We start from the raw sequence: 16239 nt of genomic DNA on the forward strand, positions 1-16239 counted from the left end.
ATACTATGGGCTTCATCAAAGACTTTTGCATCTCCTTAGCTATTAGGGAGGCTTTAATCTCCTTTGTGGTCAAATTCCTTAGAATGTAGCTTCTTCTCTCTATTCTAGCCTCCTTCTAAAGGGCTCACCTATGCATTCACCACCTTAGCCACAGTTCATCCTCCATTATTGTGCCACTTTGATTGCACTTTCTTCTTGAATATCTTTCATGCTAAGAGTTCTTGCATGCTCAAGTCTGGTGCACTAATTGCTTTCCACCTTAACCACGTTTGCATATCTTGACATGCAAGTCTTTACATGTGGTTACTAAAGATCAACACCCAAATAATATGAGGGAAGAATTATTTTAAATTGCTCTTAGTAGGACTTTGTTGGTGATTCGTCTGATTTAGTAATGTGGCTTAGAATTTGCTGGTGCTATTTCTTTTATTATGACATCCATGATTAGGAGGAAGAGCTTATATATGACATGTTCTTTCATTGAATTTGCTCCTTGAGAAGAAAATGATGGTAAGATTTGATAGGATGCATTATATCCTAGTTTGCCCTAACGTGAGCTAGGGATGACATATGTGATTTTAAATTAAGAAATAAACTTAAATGCATACAGATATTGCGTATGCTATAATAATGAATTTTTCTCAAATGCATATGTATAGGCATATGCAACTATGTAAATAGGGGTGCAACCTAAAAGTATTAGCTGATATTTTTATTATTGTAGCAATTATGTGTTCTCTTACAATGAATTGATGATATACTACTTTTGGGAGCTAATGGGCTTTGGGCAAATATAGTGACATGGATGAAGGATCGAGCAAACTCTCTATCACTATTGGGTAATTAGATGGGGTAATTAGATGCTAATCTCCATCCCTAGTGGATACTAGGATGCTAACTTATGCATTATTTTCTAAATCAAAAGGTATGCCATACATATTGCCATTGGCTTCAAAATACTACAAAAACTTGTAAGTTCTCGCAGAAAACTATATAACGCTACCATAAAAGGATAATCAAATTAGGTGAAAAGCTCATTTTCAAGGAAACATAGACACAGTATTAATGTTGGTAAGTATGCCAAGACAATAGGTACCATTGATGTGTGTGTGTGTGTATGGATGCATGCATGTATGTATGTATGTATGTATGTATGAGTAGAGTATTAATGTGTGAGAGAGAGTATTAATGTGAGTAAATATACTATGATAATAGGCAAGCACCAACATTATTATAGAATTGTGATATAGACTTGAAATGTTAATGTAATTCTTTCAATAATTATTGAATATAATACAATATCTTATTGAAATGTACTAGAATAATGGGTATCATTGAAGTGACACCAAAATTTTTATAGTAACATTATCTACAAAGAATTTAGAAATTAGTGATGCTAGGATAATAGGTGTCTTCTTTGTCATGGAAATAAACTTGTACTTTTTTTAAACCTTGGCTTGTATTTTTCCTTGTTACCTTATTCAAAATTAAGTGTACGTAGCATTTTATGTTTATTTAGTACATGGTCTATAATTTCTTCGTGCTATCTTATGAACATGTCAATGTAATTTAGTTAATAATTGAATGTATTGAACTTAATTTTCTATTAAGAAATTAAGAGCTAAACATTAGATTTTTATCACTCAAAATGATAAGGATTGCAACAATGGTGAATTAATACAATAATATAATAAAGGAAGTTACAAATTGCATGAAAATTTATTTTGCAAAAATTTTAGAGGTGTTGGCATAAGAATCAAGGATTGTCTATGTTTTGGTAAGTACATGCATACTCGACTCTTTGTTTTCATATGTACAAGTGTCTATGGTGGGGCAAATTATGTCATAGATCTACCATGGTATTCAATTAACTTGCTTGGGAGATTAAATGGTAGCTTTATAACCATGTAAGGTCCTTGATTGGACAATGTTTAACAAAGCTAGGTCCATAAATGCCGTAAGCAAGAACATGACTACTTATAAGCTCATAGAAAGAGTAGTACATATTAAGCAAGCAAGAGTCAAGGGGAAAAAAAGAAGTCAATATGAAAATGCATGTTGGTTTAAGGAGGAATTAGCCAAGTAAAAACAAGATTGCATATACAAGAAGATGCTACTAGGTGATCCAAATGCATCAAATTTATGTCTATCAACTTCCTAGAAGGTGGTTTCAGGGTACAAGGCGTGAATGGTTTCATTTACAAAGTTTTTGTATGTATCATCACCGTACTTCTACTAGAGCTTTATGGGATTTTGATGACCTCTGCTGCCTTCTCTTAGAGGATGAATCTATTTGTCTATCTTAAGGTAAGCTATGGATCGCCTCGGACGGTGTTGAAGCACGTACAATAGTGCAAAAGAAAGCACAATGATAGTGCTATGCTTGTGGGAAGAGATATCACCTAGGTAGTTAAAGGAAAAATGCATATCAAAAGACAAAGATGAGATTGATGACAAGTACAATGATCCTAGGGTAGCACATACTCAAGATACTCAGATTCTTCTTACTTTCTAGCACTGAGGAATGGGTGCCCCCTATGCACCACACCTAGAGAGGGTTATGGACAAGAGAGCGGGATGACTACAGCTCCACAAATTGCTATCTGGTAGGCAAGGAAGGCTCAAGTTACACAACTATGAAAACGAGATATGTCCACCAGTTCATTGCTTATTAGTTTTGCTAGAGACTAAGGATAGGATGCATTTCGAGTTCATCGATTACGGTTCCTAGACATGATTTGTTACCTAAGGGATATTGGGCATGGTTTGTTCCCCCGCTCATCATTTCTTCAATTGGAATTCACTACCAATTGGCATGGGAAATCAAAGGCATATAGATCTCTTTCTTGTTCATGGTGACATTCTACATTGAGGACCCCAATTATTAGTTGTTGTCACCAAGATGAATCCAATAATTTGTGGTGCCAAAGGGTCCATGGTTGTATCTTCATCAGCTTTCTTCTTTGGAAAATGTGCTCACTATGAATTGCAGAGAGGGTGTTAGAAGTTAGGGCCTCTCATGAATGAGGGCTTCAATGTGGGTGTGCCTGCCTAAATAGGAGTAATATTTTTGATTAGTTGAGGGTCTGATTTTGGTTGGATTTGGGGCATGTTTCCCAAGGAATAGGGCCAGATATTAGAAAACCTTGCATCTGAACTAGCTGGGTCAACAAAGAATGGGTTGACATACAAAACACTTCAATGGCAGAATAAACAGCTATAATGATTTTTCCACAAGAAATTTAAGGTCTAGCCAAAAGTCCAACCAACAACATCAACATGGAACCTAGCTATTCCATGGCTACAACAATAGAAATATGTGCACCTAGTTCTTCAATAATTGAATATAGATCCTTACCTTCACACTATGAAGAGATCACTTAGAACCCCATTTATGAGCTTAGACATCCTCTACCTAAATGAAACAAAACCCATGGCCCATTAATTTACACTGACCAATCACATTACAAAACACCAATAACATATAACTCCATGGCACCCTCATCAAAGGAGTACAAATCAAGATCTGTGGTAGCAGTGGGGTAGAGGAAACATAAATCATGAGGTATAATTTAAATGGCCTTCTTTATTTGTTGGGCCATGTTTTAAAATAATTAAATACTACTTTAGATAATTATCATGTAAAAGAGTACTTGTTCATATTTTCCTTTGAAGGTATTAGTGTAAAAGTGCTCAGAACTCTCAAGCTGGTACAATCATCATGCAAATCCAATGGTAACTCATATCTATGGGTCTTCCACCTTCTGTGATACTAGAGTACATAAAATGTATACATTAACTAATGTAGTCCTCATAACTACATTATCCTTACATGTATGGCATCCAAAATGAACTCCTTTTTTACACCCATTTTGCACTCTTGAAATTTTCCCATGGGGCAAAGGATCTCCTGATTTCTAATCTATAGGTTTGCACAACCAAGTATCTTTATCCTATGCATTTTAAATTACAAAAGCAACAAAAAACAAACATCTAGTGGCATGAACCAAGACAAGCTAGCTAATTTAAAATGTTAATTTTCATGGCAATCAAAAGATCTCTCATCAAATTATCTAAATAACACTCTAGTGGCATGCAACATGTTTTCCAAGTGGATGCCCAAAACATCTTTTCATGATAGCAACATATAGGTAATATTGCCCCAATGTAATGGCATGCAACATATTTTGCAAGTGGATTCCAAAAACATGTTTTCTCCATAGCAGCAATGTACCTTCATCTTTACTAGTGGCGATGATGCCATTAACAAAAGGAAAAAACTACTACAATCACCCATTCCAATAAACTCTAGAAACAAAAACTACCGAAGGGATTAAAATCTACAAAATGAGAGAACCTTTCAACTAGAACACATATAATTGTACGGTCTCCTTCAGTGATTCAAAGATGGAAGAGGCACATCCTTTGCAACAAGCTCACACTATACCCATGCAACCTCTTTATCAATCTAGAAACCTAGATTTTCATTATTTTGAGTCTATTTTGTCTACAAAGAAAAACTATATAGGTGTGCGAGGACTCATCACAAGAAGTTATTGATGACCTTTCTCTATGCAAGTTGGGATCTCAGTAATTTAAGGGGTTGTGATTAGATGCTAGAATGTGTCTGGCATCTTCTAAACAACTATGGGCATGGACTTCCTTCGCATGTGATGTTGTTCCATATATACATTGACATAATGAAACGCATGGTTCATGGTGATTTTCAAGGCCTTTAAGCAACATATTGCTACATTTTAAAGAACATCGGAGGAAACTTGCTCATTATTTTGGAATTCGTATTTACATTGAAGAAAAAGTTGGAATTCATATTTACATTGAACAACAAGATGGTGGACAAATTATTATATGGCAACACTGCATTAGGAACATTGTAAATTACATGAAGCTTTCCATTATCTAAAAAGCCCCAATAATGTCAAATGCAACAAATTGATTACATATATTGATACTAAGTAAATCTATTAAGTACATTTAGTCAATCACATATGTTCCATTGATCACATACGTGCTAAGTATATCCAACAAATTGATTACATATATTGATACATGCTAAGTATATCCATTAAGTACATTTAGTCAATCCCATACATTCCTTTCATGAATTATTATGCTTGCTAAAAGTTTAATTACTATTGATTCATTAACATGCTAAGACGTAAGCCCCCTTGAGTCTTAGAGCTTTATTTCATGTTTACATTGATGTTACATTTGCCACATTTACACTTCTTTTCTCCAAATTGCCTACATCCCCCTTATATGAAGTTGTGAACCAAGAGATAGATCTACCACATACCATGTAAAAGACTTATCCCAAAGTATGAACATGACTATAGTGTTGTGTGTGCAAGATATGCATCATAACACAAAGCCTATTTAGATTTGAGAATGATAGGAGAAAGAGTGGTCTATAAAGAAAGTACACCAATAGTTGATCTTTTGTTATGAAAAGAATATAGACGAATCAATTTACTTTTTACTTTGGTTTAGAATCTTGTTTTGATAACCTAATGCCTTTATTGCAATAAACTTGCAATGGAAATAGAGATATTGTTTAACAAGAGGGGCATGATAGAAGTAGCCATGGTTATGCATTCATCAATATCTGATTGCATTGGAGAGTTGTAAAATCCCAAAAAAGTATGCATGCACCCAACCTATTCACCTAATGGAAAAATAGAGCTTGTGAATAGCACCCTCCTCTAAGCCACTTTTTCGACATGCATTTTGTTAAGGTAGGAAGAAACTCTTGTTATGCTTGGCCAAGCATTTGTAAGACTTTAGTTAGCAATGGTAGTGATGGGTGGTTGGTGCTAGCATGAATGTACCATTGTGCATGAATCCTCTAAACTTGAGGTTTGAGGGAGAAGTTTGGAAGATGCAAAGAAACACAAACTAATATGATTGTAGATTAACATTACATATGCATAACGCCACATCTAAATTGATATTATGGTTTTCCATTACTAAATACGTATAGATATCTATGCATTTAAGATGAAATTATGTTTTCCAGAATCTTCATGTTTAACATTTTATATGTACATCATGACAATGAATAAAAAAGTATACTTTACAAGAATGTTGCACTTTATTTTTTATGCATAATTGAATCATCTCACAAGCATGTCTAGCTAGCTAATGCCCTTATAAGCATGGTTGCAATAAAAACAGTACAAGGACACACCTTTGAGACCTTGAGCCCAAATGTGTGCAAAACTGATTGCAAGACACCTGTGCTAAAGGCACTATACATGGTTTTATATTCTGATTAGTGGCACAAAAAGTAAAATCTTAACATACATGGTAGCCTAAATGTTTCAATTCTCACAAATTGGAGTGTTAAAATATAGATTCACGGATCCTTGAAGCAAATGCATTTCCATAATTGACTACTCACAGTTCAATATCTCCCACATATTGTACAAACATGATAGTTTTTGTGATGTAGCTTATGCAAGTGTCCAAAGATCCAAGGGTAGAGGTCACTAACACTTTATAGATCAATATGCTTGCTCATAGAGTTACTATATGCATCCTCATCCTAGACCTTGCTACCACGCTTAGTGCATGCATGCACAAATGTGCACATGTGTGTGTGTGCACATATGTGCATGCATGCACTAAGCGTGGTAGCAAGGTCTAGGATGAGGATGCATATACTAACTCTATGAGCAAGCATATTGATCTATGAAGTGTGTGTGCACATATGTACTTGCATGATAATCCTGTAGGGGATGGTGTGAGGTGCGCTCTACTATATTTTAGTATATTTGGGGGAAAAACTTTTCAAAGTGAAATAGTGGACACTTTTTTGGCGGTAGTGGAGAAAACATAACACTACTTTTTTGGGAGGGGTGGGGAGGGCTAGCCTCGTTAGTCCTTGACCAATTCCCTGTAAACATCTTTTTTAGTCAATATCTCTTGTACTGTGTGCCTTTCAAAACCAAGATAAGCTTCAAAGTCAAGCAACGAAGTGTGGTCTAGGTTGCAAAATTAATATTTCATTGATTTTCATAATGCATCTACATATATTCAATGGCAAGACTTTGATTAGTACTTGTTAATGTACTTGTAGATCAAAGATAGTAGGACTTAACTTCTTGGGAGGAAAGCTCTATGAAGGTCTTGTGGGTGAACAATGAAAATGATGGACAACAATAAAAACATGCAATTATTTGGTGGTAATGTGCATGCCGATAATTACAATAGATTGGAGCGTTTCACCACGTTTGCAATCAAAAAACGTCTCCCTTATGTTCTTGGATTCAAGAAATGCTCAAAAGCTTAGTAAAGCAAGCGTGACTGGTGGGGGTCACAAGGGTGGTGTGGACGGGACTAACCACCATTGCTCAATTTAAGGCTGATGACCCTGCACATAGGGTGTGCCATAAATTGTAAAGCATTCACATTCTTTTTAATGTCAAGGCCGATTCACTCCTACGAATGCCCTTCCTTGTGATGGCAAAAGGGGTGCATAAAGGACACTCGCTCATAAAAATTCCATTGACATTGTACATTTTTTGTCATAGAGGCACATAAACAACACAATTCTCACCACCCACCCATTCCAACACAATAACATTATCACAAATAAATTTTGCAATTCATCAAGGGGATTTTTTCCCCCCCCAAAGAATTACATACGATGTTATGTTCATGTCCTTCTGCATGACTTTGACGTGATGCATACTATAGAAACTTAAAAAGATAATCAAATGAAAGGCAATATTAGAAAAGAACAAAAGAAGGAAAAGAAACCGTAACTTTGAACTTTATATATAAATATGCACAAATTCCATCTGGTATGAAGACAATATATAAATTCTATGTACATGCTTTGTATACAAGGATAGGAAAAGACTGCTTGGCCAAGAGTTTCTTCAATTCAATAAAGGATGTTCCAAATTTTTACTGTTGCTACAGTGTACAGGATCTATTCTGATCATCAATGGCTGACGCACATCTGAGGCATCCCCGTTTACAGACGGCGTCTCTACGAGAAGACTTGTACTTTCAGCTTCAATCTCAAGCATGGCTTTATCCAAAGATTTCCTAGCTAATCGGGAGGCCAGTACTATCAGCACCACTGCATACAAAGTAGGCACTCCGTAAGACTTCATAAAATTACGACAGTACCATGCAGGTTTTTCGCGATCAAAGCCACATAAAGTACAGCATCCTTGAAAATTAAGTTCTCTACTCGCAATGGGAGCACCTTACACGAGCAACACAGACATAAATACCTGCATCCGTGACAAACAAAATGCATGCAACCTTACCTATTCTGATATTGATGCCGACTATACATGCTACAATATCCACACAGCATCACTTGTCTTAAACAGGGATTGTTTGCTTGGCTTTACCATACTTGCTGAGCTCTAATCAGCTCTGCAGGGTCTTGTCGAATGGAAATTGCAAATGTCTACAAAAACGACATGCTTACAAAATGCCATTATGCACACATACACATGAGTATGTGCACAATTACATGTCTCACACAATCTGCATGTGACAAGCAAATCAAGATGTTCCACATGTTTTTAACCTATAGAGAACCAAGTCAATCTTTAGAATCAATGTGGAGATATAAATCGAACAAAAGCTTGAACCATGGTAGCAACTAACCAGTGTTGGCTTGATAAAGCCCTCACTTTGATTAAAAAAGCAGACCACTGTGGGGGAGGGCCGTGTATAGTGTAGGGCTATGAAAGGATCTCAGGTTGGATGCTCAGGAGTTTCAATGCTGTGACTTTTTTACTCTCGCAATTACTTTCCATGCAACCTGATTACATTTTTCACATGCTCGTGCAATTCTGTAGTTGAAAAGATGCTTAAAATGTGTGTTCCCATGCTTAAATCCGTCTACTCGTCTATGTTCTGTCTGCTCTATGCTATAGCTGTTTGCCTTCAATTTCTTCTTCAGCTCAGTTGTGTGCTTCAGCATTACCTAAATCATTTAGAATACAGCAATAGGGAAGACTGTATCATTGTTATTCCTCTTTGCCAGGCTGCTGTTGCATAGATGAATATATAAATATAATATAAATAACTAAATACTAAATTAAAAAATATATAAGTATGTCCCTTGGAAAGTGAAGTGCCATTTTCGTGACATGCACTACATATGCATATGTATATGTATACACGCATGCACAGTACATATGTATATGTCTACACACGCGCGTGCGCACATACACACACATGTTACACACACACAAAATTTCTCCTATGAAGAACCCCTTTTAAGGTGAGCCAATAAAAGTATTCTAGCTAAGATAGTGCGCATATATATCTATGTATGTATGTATGTAGACAATATGTGTGTGTGCAATACAAGCGCTCTTATTTTATATGGTCCAGGGGGATTCATCTTGTGGAGGATGTATTGGATGACACAGGTTTGGTGATGCCCTTTCCAATGGTGGCTCGTTGTTTTGATCTTGGGATGCATTATCGCCCCTACTAGCGTTTGCTTGCTCAAATGCTTCAAGAATTTCAGCCAGTACCCCACTTCAGCTTCAAGATCGCCTTTGGGACTGGGTGTTTGTTTCAGACTTCATTGCTTGACGTCCTCTACCTTTGGCTTCTCTCAAAGTTGCCAATATATAGGGTTCTCTTGTCTCTCCCCTGGATTACAGCATGGTCAAATCATGTGTGGTCTATGAGGTGCAATGCAAGGTGGTGGAGGGCTAGACTGCGTCACCTCTATTGCAAACTCCCTCTGCGCCAACAGGTTATTCTTTGGAGGATAGTTGTGGGTGTTTTTCCTTCTGGCGTACTTCTGGCTTGAAGGCATATTGGGCCACCTACGTGTCATCGATGCTTAGCTGCCAGAGAATCAGTGTCTCATATATTTTGGCATTGTCAGAAGTCACAAGATTTTCTTATATTTTTGGAAAGGATCTTGCAGGCTCGCTTTTCACCGGCTGTCTTTGTCAGGCTCTTTTGGCTGTTTGGATTGCATCCTGACTGGCAGGGATATGATATTTTCTTTTCTTGGGTTCGCTATTGGGCTTTATGGACTCTTTGGAAGGACAGAAACTATTGGCCCTCCTCTAAATAAGTTCTCTTTCTTCAGAGCGTCCATCAGGCAGTCCTTTTATGACTGCCTGCATGCAGTACCTGGCATATATGCAAGTTTTCTGAAGATGTCATTGCTCTCCTTCTTGGAGACAATTTTGGCTAATATAATTATCTAGATTTCACCCCCAAAAAAAAGCATGTGCACAATACAAATGGCTTTCACAAAAGAAAAATGAGTGTGTGCATGCCGATGGCTGATGTGGTGGATGATCGAGGCCTCACACTGTCTTTTCCTCAAGCCAGGAGACAATTTTGCTAGGGAATGCATAATTGGCCCATTTGGCATATTCTCATCACTAGCTGTCCCCCGCCTGTTTTCTACGCTTTCATTCATGGATTGGAGATTTGACCGAGGCATTGCAGGTTATTTGACCTTTTGATTTGTAGATCTTACTGCCACAAATGCTTATCTTCTATTACTCCCACAGCCATGGATTCGGAAGCGTGGGCTTCTTATTTGGCATCTTGACAAACCTCTAACTTGATGGACCTCTCTTTGCCGCATTTGTCATAACAAACTTCCTCTCTGACAATTATGGTGTAGTTTGGTCGGCACATTACTGGTAGGCTCTTTCTTGGCTGCCAAGCGTATAGCACCATCGGCTTGCCCTTCTTGTTCCCATCCCAGGGAGACTGTTCTACACCTGCTTTGGACTTGCCCAGTTGGTAGAGATTTTCTTCCTAGATTGGGGTTTTATCTTCATACTCGCTTTCCTGGCGTCTCTTTTGGCAGGAGGTTCTCATTGTTTGGGAGATATGCCTCTATACCGGATTATGATTACTTTTTTGCATGGTGTCGCTATTGGGCTTTATGATCATTGTATGATGCCCGGAGCTCTCACCTTATGGATTTTCCTCTGTAGATCTTTATGGTTTTTTTCAATCCACCCTGCATTGCTCCCTTCAGGATGCACATGCACAAGGATATCTTCCTATGGCCCAGTTAGAGGCTTTTCACTATTTTTAGTTCGAAGTAGAAGCTGCTCCTCTTTGGCACAACATTTTCCTTGGTTTTTCTTTTCATCTTTTTCAACTTTATGAGTAGTAGTTGTCTCCATATACCAACGATCTAATATGCGGACTGCGCATTATGTTGGAATGTATACCCAAGAAGCAAGGAGCGTGTCTCTTTCCAAAGGTCAACAAGACCAAACTGGGCATGTAAAAGACTCCATTGTGATCTCTCAAAGGCAAGCATATGCGTATGACCAGATGTGTTGTCATTTCGCTGTGGTGCATTATTGAAGTCTCCACAGAGAAAGGCATTTTGCCTCCAAGGATGTTGCGCCAAAGCAAAGCTATGTGATGCATTGTGGGGCGTAAACCAAAGCAAATTCAAATCTCTCTCCTTGCACTAAGGGTTGCACAATAACCCAACGACCATCCCGATCATTCAAAGCTACAACTGGCTGAAGGGCATGTTTCACAAGAAGAACTACCCCCGAGAAGGAGTTATCTCCCGCATAAAATTTATTATATCCTGCAAAATGCCCTATCTGGCCAACATAAGCATGCTGGTTGTGCTCCTGCAAGGCCACTATATCAGGCTAAAATCTCTTGACATAAGCTGAGACAGTCCTCCATTTTCCCAAATCACATAACCCTGTACATTGTATGTCCCCACACTGAATTTTTGGCAGCATATTCACATATTTACAAGTATGTACAGATCCTCACACACCAAGATAGTAATCAAGACTGCTTGTCTGCCTCAGGATCCAGAAGACCAGAAGACCCAGGGGTATCCTCATTTGGTACAGGAGCCAGCATAGCTTCATCAGGAGGCATTTTGTGTAAGGTCAGAGGGCATTGCAAAGCCTTATGACCGAATTTCTTGCAATCAAAACAAGCTCCTGCAAAGAAACCCCATTTGAGCTTGTATATTCACCATGACCGAATACAAATCTAGCATGGGGACATCTGTGTCCCACAAGATGCAAAACCTGTTTGAGTTTTCATTCTGCTTGGGTGGACACCATTTGCTGCCCATAATAAAGAGGGAATATTCTAGAAGCATTTGCTCATGTTGTTCATATGCCATTATCACTTCAAAGAACCCCCTGGGCTGCATAATGAACTTTTTGAAACAAAGCATCCACCCAAAGTACGAGTCAGCCAGTTTCCCACATCCGCAGCAACTGGCATCCGTTCCAGCAAAAAGATTATCACTTGCATTCTTAGCATATGTCCCGACTGGATCAACTATATCATCCACCTCCATGGTGATACCAACCGAGGGAATAGGGTCTTTCCAATCCTTTTGGGTATATTCAAACCCTACATGCATGACTTCATAAACTAACTGTGCCTCATGAGAGGCATTAAGAGGGTCATCCTGACCCATAGCCTGCTTCATCTTCTTTTCCAGAGCTAATCTCTCTTTGTTGTAGTTTGTGTCGTACTGATAGACAGCCATCTTTACACAGCCAAAGATCTCCAAAACTGAGCTTAAATCCTCATAGCAAGGTTTATCAACAGCAGGCAGAAAAGCCCCACAGGGGTGGGGAAAAAGCCAGTAAAAAACAGCAAAAAAAGGCCCTTGAAGAGGTGAGACCCGAAGGGATAAAACATGCATGGGAAAAAGAGAGGGCCAAATGGCACAAAAACACACAACCAAACAGACTGTATAGACAAGGGAATAGAGGTAATTATATAGCAGCAAGGGGAGGATCTATGAGCAGAGAAAGGAACAGAAGAGCAAGCATCGTGCATTGGCGATGAATACATTGGAGAGAATGGGTGCAAAAGGCTGAGAGAAGTCTTCAGGAACACACACATACACAACCCATGCAGAGGGCACAAGAAATTGAGGGTTAGAGGGTCTTAATTTCCCTCCACGATAGCCGTCAGAGCAAGGTGAAGTGGTGCAGAGGTTCTCACGAGCAGAGAGAACCTCCAGCCAGGCCACTTGCAAGGAAAACGGACCAGGATTGAGGTAAAAAATCTGACATGAGGCCTGCAACAAAGCTTAGGAGAGGTCACAGGAACAGAGCTGGCAGCAGCTGGCAGGAAATGCAGAGAGCCCTAGAGGGGGACACAATGCAGATTCTGCTTGAGAAATTCCACTACAAAGGGCGTGGGATATGAGGAAAGGTGCGCAGCAGCCCTAGAGCACAAAACTTTTTTTTTTTTGGTGAAATAAACTTTTATTGAGAAGAATGTACATTCATAGCTGTCAATATGACGCCTTCACTTTTAATATGTGAGCTGATTATGCTTTTCCACATTCAAATCATGCTCCAGTCAGCTATAACTTTATGATATACAACAGGATATATGCTAGATAACAGGCTGCTCTTGATTAACAATAGCTATTTGTAGCATGAGCTATACAAAAAAATGGTGCAGGATGCTATTGCTCCCCTTTGGGCACAATGTCAAGTAGTTGCCGATTATGCATGGACAGCCTTTGTGATCCATATGCAACATGTCATTCGTGACTATGGCAATAATTTTATAGATAATCTCAAAGAGGCTGTTGCCTCAGCTAAAAGTACATGTCAATGATTGGCTGAAATTAGCCATTTTTGAAAGCTATCTCAAGACGAGGCTGTTTGTCTTTGTCGTGCTACTCATTTCCTTAAAAGCAATGACCGTTGGAAGGTGAAGAAATAGAACCCACGGTCAAACGGAGAAAGAAAGAAAGAAAGATATATTAATGTCCACGGGACACCTCGCGGGCCTATAGGACAAAGTGCACAGAAAAGCGAACTCATACAAGCCTCAGTGGGCTGAAGCAAAGGGTACGCTAGGACCCTTGCTGAGTACTAATCTATGCCAATAGAATCATAATCATATCAATCAATCTATCTAGGCACTGGGACGAAACCAAAGCCTGGTACAGTGATGGCTCTCTGGTGGGCTGCGAAAATATCTTGTATCTGCGTCTGTCGAGTTGTCTCGCGCTGCGGTGGGGGGCGCGGTCTCCTCGCTCTCTGGACTCTCTGGGCTATGTCTAGAGTGACCCCTCGTCTGTGTCGGTCTCCCCTGAGGAAAGCTGTGATAGGTCAGACCTCAATAGAGTGTACTCTGGGGACTCTTTGTCGCACATGTAGTTTCTGCGCCCCTCTTGACGGTACTGTGCCGGCTGCTCATCCAAACTGATCTCATATCGGCTAGCTCCTCTTCCTCCACTCCACTATGTCCAGGGGCTGGCTCAAATGTATAGAAGTTTGTGACGTGCCCTATGCCCAGTCACCCTCTATGTCCTGTAGTGGTCTGACCATCCCCTGCTGCTCTCTGATCTGTCGTAGAAGCGCCTCATTGTGTCGCCGCATCTCCATCAGATAAAGCCCGATACAAACTTGGTCATGAAAATGGATCAGTCGTGACAAAGGACCAAAGCCATTCCCCTCTAGGTAGAGACAGTGGTAGCGCCCCCGAATCTCGTAGTAGGCTGGGCAAACACAAAGAAAATGCTCCTTTGTCTCAACCGCCCCCAACGTACATTGCGTGCAGACCCGTTGCTCTCTAGGTATACCCGCTACTCTCCCTGCCTCAATCCTCAACTAATGGGATGAAACCCACATTTGACCAATGGCGATCCTCAGTGCATGAGATACTCCTCTATCCTCGAGATACTGGGGTCTGATAATGAATCCCTCCTCTGATACTCTCAGGAAGTGGTCGTGATAAAACTAGGTCTTGGTGGGGAGTTCCTGGTCCTCCCCCCAAGTCTGGGATGTGTGAAGCTGGAGGAGGTCTAACAATATAATACGGTTGATCTCATCTCGCGGGATCGATTTAGGAGGTGCATCCATGCTGTATTGAAAGGGGGGAAGCCTATCCATCTGGATACCGTGTCTGACAAGCCATGTAGATATGCGTGCATACCATGTGTTTGCCCCACTCTCTGCAAGTCGACAGGACGACTCTAGGGCCAACCTCTGAAGTCTCCAATGGGTTAAGTCTCACACTATGTGGATGAAAGTCACTGTCTGAAAGATGGCATCAACCTAGAGAGGTGTCATGGCGAACTCTGCCTGTACTCTCTCATGTGAAACTGAGGGCTTGCATCGGATCATCTTGGATCCCATCATCACCTGTAGACGCTCGAAGCTCCTCCAATCTATCCTCGGAAGATCGCACCCCTAGAAAGGTGCTGCATACATGACAGTCAGCCGCACTAGTGTGTTGAAAAGCCAGCCCTTCGTTGGTGGATCCTGGAAGTGCGCCTAGAAACACTGCCGCTCTAGTCTAGCCAAAGCACTACGCCCTCGTGTGAGTCGTGCCTGGGCTGCATGTTTCATCATGAAGATGGGTCCTATGAAGACTACTCCCAAATATGTGTATGACTGCACTATCTCCACTGGTTCACCACGATAGGTGAAAGTGAGTCGGTTAGTCACTGCTCGGGAGGTGTTGAAGATCATAATCTTAGTTTTCCCAAGGTTGACCGTCAGATCTCTCTCTCTCTGCAAAACACCTCTAAAGCCTCCAGATCTCTCTGCAGCCCCTCCGCTGAAGAGGATATAAGGACTATATCATCAGCATATAACAATATCTGTATGAGGAGATTCCCTAGTAATGAGCCCTCGCCACCTAGGTGATCTATGAAAGATGTGATCTCATCAATGTGGAGTCCAAAGAGAGTCGGTGAGAGAGGGCAGCCCCACTTCACCCCAATGGTGCTCTCGACCCAATCCAATAAGCCGTCTGGGGCACAGACACTGCCTCTGACTGACTCATATAAACTCATCACACCCCAAATCAACATCTCTGAGATCTACATCTCCTGTAGTCTCTTAATCATGCGGGATCGTGGAACAGTGTCAAAGGCCTTTCGAAAGTCTACGAAGCATGTGTAGACTCTCTGATGTCTGGACCTCGCCTCCTCAATGATAGCCCTCAAAGTAAAAATGTGGTCTAGAGTAGAGTGCTGCCTCCTAAATCCTGCTTGCCCTAGTGCTCGTTGTTCCCGTGCCTCTAGATTACTACTGATCTCTCTCTCTAGTACCGATCCATAGGTCTTGGCCAGTGTGTGGCCAATCATGAGGGTACGATAGTTCCCGGTGTCCATGGGGTCTCCTGCTTTGTGTATCGGTACGATAGTAGTGGTGCTCCACGTTGGTGGGAAGCCGTGACAAACTGCAAGGTTAAACATATGTGCAAGGACCTCCTGCCCATGTG

General features: G+C 40.2%; 1 protein-coding gene across 1 annotated transcript in view; it reads right to left on the reverse strand.

The window, feature by feature from the left end:
* Positions 1–7791: 7791 nt before the first annotated feature.
* LOC147882952 (uncharacterized) overlaps positions 7792–16239 on the reverse strand; it is a 108592-nt gene continuing 100144 nt past the window's right edge. The window contains exon 9 of the mRNA XM_087400765.1: positions 7792–8110. Coding sequence (XP_087256891.1) covers positions 7905–8110 — 206 coding nt within the window. The 3' untranslated portion in view covers positions 7792–7904. The remainder of the gene's footprint in view (positions 8111–16239) is intronic.

This window comes from Dipteris shenzhenensis, chromosome 29 (genome assembly GCF_047967505.1).
Source record: "Dipteris shenzhenensis isolate YYH24624 ecotype China chromosome 29, Dip_SZ_1.0, whole genome shotgun sequence".
Taxonomy (NCBI): Eukaryota; Viridiplantae; Streptophyta; class Polypodiopsida; order Gleicheniales; family Dipteridaceae; genus Dipteris; species Dipteris shenzhenensis.